Source organism: Cannabis sativa, chromosome 9, assembly GCF_029168945.1.
Source record: "Cannabis sativa cultivar Pink pepper isolate KNU-18-1 chromosome 9, ASM2916894v1, whole genome shotgun sequence".
NCBI lineage: Eukaryota > Viridiplantae > Streptophyta > Magnoliopsida > Rosales > Cannabaceae > Cannabis > Cannabis sativa.
Window position 1 is genome coordinate 53,101,921 of NC_083609.1, and position 8,781 is coordinate 53,110,701.

The 8,781-nt window shown below is 35.1% G+C and overlaps 1 protein-coding gene and 1 long non-coding RNA gene across 2 annotated transcripts; one reads left to right on the top strand and one right to left on the bottom strand.

Moving 5' to 3' along the window:
* Positions 1–5,762: 5,762 nt before the first annotated feature.
* Positions 5,763–7,341, bottom strand: LOC133030986 (uncharacterized). The gene is made up of 3 exons (XR_009684529.1): positions 6,902–7,341; positions 6,193–6,256; positions 5,763–5,796 (listed from the first exon to the last, which is right to left on the bottom strand). It is a non-coding gene; the product is annotated as an uncharacterized LOC133030986 (long non-coding RNA).
* LOC115723687 (uncharacterized) lies at positions 7,339–8,363 on the top strand. Its single transcript, XM_061104978.1, has 2 exons — positions 7,339–7,347; positions 7,401–8,363. The coding sequence occupies exons 1-2, from the start codon at positions 7,339–7,341 to the stop codon at positions 8,361–8,363; spliced, it is 972 nt and encodes a 323-aa protein (XP_060960961.1).
* Positions 8,364–8,781: the final 418 nt, after the last annotated feature.

Genomic DNA, 8,781 nt, shown 5'->3' on the forward strand with positions numbered 1-8,781 from the left:
CTAAAGACCATCTGGGAAGAATTATCGAATTACAGACCCACATGCACCTGTCATGGGTGCAATTGTGGTGGAGTTAAGAAACTCCAAGATTATCACCATATGGAGTATATCATGTCATTCTTAATGGGACTTTCAGATCAATACTCCCAAGTTCGGGGAAGTATTCTTTTAATGGATCCCATGCCTGAAGCAAATAGAGTTTTTCATCTTGTTACTCAAGAAGAAAATCAGAAAGGAACTCAGAATGCTGCATCTGACTCTAATATGGCTTTCGCCTTCCAAGGTGATAACACCAGCAACAAACAGCGTGATACTCAAGGACCCAAGTCCCATCCGAACAAACGAAATAGGCCTTTTTGCACCCATTGCAACATCCTTGGACACACGGTAGAAAAGTGCTACAAGATCCATGGCTATCCCCCTGGGTACAAGACAAATAAGCCTAGAGAGGCAGCTGCAAATCAAGTGCAAACTACCAATGATACTGATGCAAAGACAGATGAAACCAGCACTTTACTTCCTCAACTCACCTCTGTCCAATATCAACAACTTCTCAACTTACTTGCCAATCAACAAACTGGTATGACCACCTTTGATCCTAGCACCTCAGGAGGCACATCAGGTATAATCCTATCTCATAATACCCTGCCCCTTTCAAATGAATCTTGGATTATAGATTCGGGTGCAACTAGACACATATGCAATAACATCAGGTTGTTTCAATTCCTATGCCCTTTACCTACTACTAAGCTTATTTTACCCAATAATGAAACCTTGCTTGTGCACCAAAGTGGTTCTATTGCTGTCACTAAAGAAATACTTCTTACTGATGTTCTTTTTGTACCAAATTTCAAATATAACATTATTTCAGTAAGTTGCTTGACTAATAATTTGCCCATTTCAGTCAAGTTTTTCACTAATGACTTCTGTATACAGGACAAACTCAGCAAGAGGGTGATTGGCAAAGGTAAATTGGAAAATGGACTCTACACAATGAACCTCGATACTGCTACAGTTAATACCATCACTGCTGAACTTTGGCATACCAGATTGGGACACCCATCTCGGAAACGATTAGCCTTACTTAGTGATAATCTCCACTGTAATGTAGATTCCTTACATAAACAATCTCCTTGTTATATTTGTCCTATGGCTAAGCAAAGAAAATTGTCTTTTCCAAAGAACAATAACTTTGCTGAAAATAAATTTGACTTGATTCATTGTGATATATGGGGTCCTTACCATATTCCCTCTCACTCTAACTTCAAGTATTTTCTTACTTTGGTTGATGATTACTCACGCTTCACTTGGGTATATTTGCTAAGACAAAAATCTGATGTGATAAAGATTATACCAGAATTTATTTCCTATGTACAAACTCAGTTCAAATGTACTCTAAAACGTTTTCGGTCTGACAACGCCCCCGAATTAGTTTTCAAAGATCTTTTTTTAAAACTTGGGATTATGCATGATTACTCTTGTATTGAAACTCCTGAACAAAACGCTGTTGCTGAAAGAAAGCACCAACATCTTTTAAATGTTGCAAGATCTCTTTTTTTTTCAATCTAGAGTACCTATTTCTTACTGGACTGAATGCATAATGACTGCTACTTTTCTTATAAATAGAACTCCTACCCCTAATCTTGATAACAAGACTCCTTATGAATTGCTCTTTGGGATTCCTCCCAACTATGAACATTTGAGAAATTTCGGATGTCTTGTTTTTGCCTCCACTATTACAGTTCATAGAACCAAATTCGAACCTAGAGCCCGTGCTTGTGTTTTCATGGGCTATCCGCAAGGTGTCAAAGGATATAAGCTATATGACTTGAACACAAAACAACTTTTTATCTCACGAAATGTTGTTTTCCATGAATAGGTTTATCCTTTCCATAACCTTAACCATGAAAAGATATCTAATGATCCTTTTTCCACTATAGTAATTCCTTCTTCTCTCATTAATGATACACCTATTACTGATTATCCTTTAGAATCTTTACATGCAGCAGTTACAAATCATCACTTGCAGGGCAGCACTTCCACAAGCACTACTACTCATCCAACTCACGATGAACCAAATCAACATCAAGATGCAACTGAGCATCAAGATGCAACTGAGCAACACACAGATACATCACCCTCTGCTGCTGCAGCACCTGTTCTCCCACGAAGAACAACCAGAATCACACATCCACCAACATACCTTCGTGATTATGAATGCAATTCATTCATACAAGACCAATCCTCTACTCCTTACCCTCTTCATAAATTCATGACTTACACTAATTTGTCACCAGCTCACAAGGCTTTTATTTGTGCAGTCACTACTCACTTTGAACCACGAAATTTCCAACAAGCAATTCTACATACTGCTTGGAATGATGCAATGCAGACCGAATTATGTGCCTTACTTGCTAATGGGACTTGGACAATAGTCAAACTCCCACCAAACAAACGCGCTATTGGATGTCGTTGGGTATATAAAATAAAGTACAATAGTGATGGTTCGGTAGAAAGACTCAAAGCTCGGCTTGTTGCACAAGGATACACACAACAAGAAGGATTAGACTTCTTCGATACCTTTTCCCCTGTTGCAAAGATGGTCACATTCAAGCTTCTCCTTGCCATTTCTGCCATCAAACAATGGCCTATTCTCCAACTTGACATTAATAATGCCTTCCTCAATGGGGATCTCCATGAGGAAGTTTACATGACTATTCCACAAGGTCTTACTCTTCCTTCTTCTATTTCTGCAGATGGAACAATGGTATGCAAACTTCACAAGTCTCTCTATGGACTCAAACAGTCATCAAGGCAATGGTACAAGAAGCTCTCTGATGTTCTTATTCTTGAAGGATTTACACAATCCAAAGCCGATTACACCTTATTCTCAAAGGGTTCCAACAACACTTTCATTGCTTTATTGGTGTATGTGGACGACATAATCATCACCGGTCCCAACATTGATCTACTCCAGCAACTACAATGTTCCCTGCAACGACACTTCAAACTCAAGACTTTAGGGCCCCTAAAATATTTTTTGGGTTTTGAAATTGCTCGCGCACCAGAAGGAATTTTTATTTCCCAACGAAAATACACAATTCAGCTTCTCCACGACACTGGATACACTGGCTGCAAACCAGAAAAAACGCCCATGGACCCTCGCATAAAGCTCAACGATGAAGAAGGCACTCCCCTGGCAGAACCTTCCTCCTACCGTCAACTAATAGGACGCCTTCTTTATCTTACCCTTTCACGGCCTGATATTACCTTTGCAATCAACACTCTTAGTCAGTTTATGGCACAACCTCGAACACCACATATGCAGGCACTATACCATCTGCTTCGTTATCTAAAAGGACATCCAGGACAGGGTCTTCTCTACTCAACAAAATCCTCCTTGCATTTACGTGGTTTTTCGGATTCTGATTGGGCTTCATGTCCAACTACCCGGCGTTCTACCACTGGTTTTTGCATCTTTCTCGGTGACAGCCTCATCTCCTGGCGTACCAAGAAGCAACCTACCATCTCCAAAAGCTCCGCAGAAGCTGAATACCGTCCTTTGGCCGTGACTAGTAGTGAAATCACATGGCTTCAATACCTCCTCCGTGATTTCCAAATTCCACAAGACAAACCAGCTTTTATCTACTGTGATAATCAATCCGCCATCCACATTGCCAACAATCCTACTTTCCACGAACGTACCAAACATATCGAACTCGATTGTCACTTTATACGGGATAAAATACAACAATCAACTATCCGTCTCATTCCAGTCACAAGTTCTCTCCAACTTGCCGATGCCTTCACAAAGCCTCTTCCCTCCACTACTCTCTCTGCTCATATATCCAAGATGTCTATATATGATATATATAGTCCATCTTGAGGGGGGGCTAACAGAATTCTACTACAGACTACTACAGACTTTCCTACTTTACTGTATTTTCATTCCTTGACAGTTGAGTTAGTTAGATAAATTAGGTTTGTTAGTTATGATTATTTTCCCTTTATGCCCTCAGTTAGTTAAAGCCTTGGCCCTGTATAAATATGTGCTCTGCACATATTGTAATTCAATTATTCCAATCAATTGAATCTTTCTCCTTCTTTTTCAATTTGACTCTCCGCAATAGGAGTTAAAAAGGGGAAGAGACATAATATATTTGATGTGTTCACAGTTGGATCATTTTCTCTACTTGGGTTGATCCTAAGGCCATATGAGACAGAGACAGAGAAAGAGAAAGAGGTGTTGAGATTTTGTATGTTGAGTTTTCCTATTCAATTGACAATGGACACTTCTATTGAAATAGTCTTGTTGAGTAAAGATCCCAACTTTTTGTACTTGTTTGGTTCTGGTTTGTACTGTTTCATTTTGATTCTTGGAAAGTGTTATTTGGATTCGAGAAGCAGTAATTTATTATCACTTGAAGAAATGCCAACTTTGAAAAAGGGATTGGAGAAAGGGAAGGAATTGGAGGAGCAAAGATATTAATTACCACTTAAAATGGTGATTCAGAAATGTTTGAGGCATCACTATAAAAAACAAAGAAAAATATTAAAAACAAAATTGATGCAAATTGAGAAACAAGAGCTCAATAATTTCTCAGTTAAGGAAACAGAAAGTTTGTTGAACAAGGAATTGGAGAAACGAAAAATCAATCGAGACCTCATTTCTTCATCAATTCGAGAAGGGCATAATCGAGAATATTTGTTGGAGAAAGAATTGGAGAAATTGACTGTATTGGAGGAATTTGAGAAAGTGGAGGAATTTATCACTACTACAAAATTGGGCTTTAGAGGCGGTTTTTAAGGGCTTTCAACGTCGGTATTGGCGAAATTCGCTATCGACGCTGTTCCGGGTGACGCTAAAGGGTTAAAAACAACCGACGCCATAGGACCCCTATGGCGTCGGTTATTTCATAATAACCGACGCCATAAGGGTCCTATGGCGTCGGTTGTTTCATATAACCGACGCCATAGGGGTCCTATGGCGTCGGTTATTATGAAATAACCGACGCCATAGGGTCTTCGTATGGTTTTTTTTTCAGCTTCCAATTTTGTGTTTTAGCATAATTTATATATATATTATTTTATTATTAATATAATTAAATTAAGTATAAATTATATATAATAACCATAAATACAAATTAAATTGAAAAGTTGAATAAATACACATCTACATTACTCTAAGTGTTTGTATATTAGCTATCTTTTTATTAATATTTTATATTATGTGTTTGTATTTTTGTAGTATATTAGTATATTTTTATAATTTTTTTTAATATATTAGTATCATTTTTGCAGTGTATTGTATTTTTGTAGATAAAGGGTTAAAATTTGCATGAATTTTTTTAAAAACTTTGAACATTATTAATAACTTTTGATCCGGTTGTCCACTTGAGGCGATTTTTTTTTTGAACTTGGGTATTTTTTGTGTTTTATTTTGCTATAATAGAATTCTTATTTTAAGTATTAGAATCAATGTTTATAATGTATTTGTTAATTCTATTGTGTTTTGGTATATTGGTAAAAACTTATCAATCTATCCTTTTGGTCACAAGTTCAAATCCCAGTATATACCTTTTTTGTATTTTTTTTTATAGCTTACTATATCTATCCTTAGCACTCAACAATATATATCCTATGTATTACATCAATATTATTCTAAAATTACTCTAAGCATTTAAAGATTATCTAAATATATATGAAAAATATTCTTATAAAAGTAGGTTAACAAAAGCATACCTTATACCAAAAATTTTGACCTTGTCTTCCGATAAAGTCACTTCCGATAAAATCCTAACAACCAAGTTTAAGAGAAATTAAAATCAAATATTATCCTAATTTTACTGAAATTTCGGCAGCATAACGACTATAATTGAACGTTTCCGAAAAATTCAAACCTATTAATAACAACAAAACACAATTCAAAACAATATGAAATAATCACAACAACATTTAGCAATATAAAAATTTACCACCCATTCGAAAAGTACATGTATTCACAGAACCTACTTCACTAAGGATGAATATTGAAGATATTCAAACTCATCTAACGTGAAAATTATTTCACCCATCGATCCGACGCATTACAATATATTACAGAACCTACTTCACTACGGATGAATATTTAAGATATTCAAACTCTACTAAGCATTCATAATTAATTTATAATAAAATTTAGTGAGTGTATACCTCGAGCTAACTAGAAACCGATCAATACCAAATAAGTCAGATCCTTGCAAATTGACCTCACAACCTACAACATAAAGAAATACTACAAAATTACAAATTTTTTTATTTAGCTACTTACTAGTTATATAATTTATGAGTATTTAGTTACTAACTAGTTAATTTATTACTAACTAGTTAAAAATACATGAATAGAATGAAAATTAGTAACTTGCTAAGTAGTTGTAATTAACTATACTAGCTACTAAAAAAAATAAAAACACATGAATAAAATTGAAAATAGAAAAAAATTGATACAAAATAGAGTTAATTTTTAAACTTTTGTTTCTAAACTAATTTTTTAGAAAACAATTTCTAAACTTTTATTTTAATACTCTCTTATCTCATTCCCATTCACAATATTTAACAAAACTATTTGTTTAAAATACTCAATATATACATATACAATATATAAAATACTCTCTTATTTATCTCATTTCTCATTCACAATATATACACACACAATACATATTCAATACAACACAAAATACATACATATATACTCTCCTATATCACATTTTTCATTCACAATATATATACACACAATACATTTCTCATTCACAATATATACACACAATACATATTTAATAATATAGAAAAACCCTAAAAAAATTTATAAAATAAAAAATAAAACAATGTACAGTACTAAAATTAGTAGAAATTAGATTTATACCTTAATAGACGTTGAAATACAATGTTTTCTCCACTAAAAACGGTGGCCGGAGGTATAACCACCACCACCACTACCTCTACCTTCAGTTTACCCTAAAAAATGAGGGAAAATGTGATCTTTTCAGGTATATAGTTTTAGGTATGAAAAATAGAAGATTTAGAAACAAAAATGAGCTAAAATGGTGAAAAAATGGTGAAATGGGGGTGGTTTTTCGTGGTGGTTGGCGGAGAGGGTTTGGGGTTCTCTGGTTTGGGGGTTTCTGGGTTGGCTGGTCGAATGAGGAAGATGATGGGCTGGGCTAGGGTTATAAACCCTTTAGGCGTCGGTTTTTTTAGAAATAACCGACGCCATAGGGGGGACACCCTTTGGCGTCGGTTATTTCGAAAAAACCGACGCCATAGGTAGTGTCAAAATCCCTTCCAAAAAATTCCAACCCTATGACGTCGGTTCTTTAATATGTGCTGAAAAAAAGTGCCTCTAAAAGCTTGGTTTGTAGTAGTGTATAGAATTGGAGAAATGGGAGGAATGGGAGGAATTTAAGAGATTTGATAGATTGGAAAGATTGGAGAAATATAGCAAAGTGAAGGAATGGGAGAAAGTGGAGGAGGAATTTATAAAATTGGAGAAATGGGGATTGAAGGAATGGGAGAAATTGGAGAAATATAACAAAGGGAAGGAATTGGAGGAAGAAAGGTATGATGAAGGGCTTAGTAATTTATCGCTTGAAGACGAAGTGTCAATTCCAGAACGTTTGTTGGAGAAAGAATCTGTATTGGAGGAATTTATAGAATTGGAGAAATGGGAGGAATGGGAGGAATTTAAGAGATTTGAGAGATTGGAAAGATTGGAGAAATATAACAAAGGGAGGGAATTGGAGAAAGTGGGGGAGGAATTTAAGAGATTGGAAAGATTGGAGAAATATAACAAAGGGAATGAATTGGAGAAAGTGGAGGAGGAATTTATAGAATTGAAGAAACGGAAGGAATTTCTTAGATTGGAGAGATTGAAGGAATGGGAGAAATATAACAAAGGGAAGGAATTGGAGAAAGAAAGGTATGATGAAGGGCTTAGTAATTTATCACTTGAAGAACAAGTGTCAATTCCAGAACGTTTGTTGAACAAGGAATTGGCTATTCAAGGACTTAGTTATTCATCACCTTATAAAGAAAAGTCGATCAGAGAGCGTTTGTTGGATCAATATTTGAAACAAAGAAGAGAAATAGATGAGAAATTGGAAGATCATTCAAAGCAAGTGAAGCAATTGGAGCAATTGGAGCAATTAGCAAGGCATTTGGTAATACAATCTAAGAGAGAAAAGGAAGAATTGGAGAGATTGGAGAAGAAAAAGGCTAAACAATATGTGGATGAATTGATCAAGAGTGCATGCCCATACCAAGCGTCTTACAATACCTCTTCTCCCACACTTGAGGAAGTACAGTCGAGCAAAAAGAAAATTGAGTGAAGATTTGTTTAATATTTTCATTATATATCTTTTGTAATAAAATATTTGTTTGTTTGTTTGTGTTTGCCATCAAGTAAATTACTGTTTTCATATATTCACATCTATTTTCATATAACGTCTGAATTTCAGTGGTGTGCTTAGCATTACTTAAGCTATCATATCATTCCGTTTAGCAAATCGTTTGTAAACTACCACCTAATATATTATTGGTGTCCAATTCTTCCTCGTCTGAAAATTGAAAGTTCTTTTGTTGGTTTAGAAATATAATTGTGTTAGGTGTACAATCAAAGTCCTATATTAATTAAAAATGAAATTTATGAGTATATAAGAATGAACAATATATTATTAGAATAAGACTTTTTGAAAAAGTGCCTACAAATAAAATTGCAAAGGCTTAGGGCTAAAGAGTAACACTGAT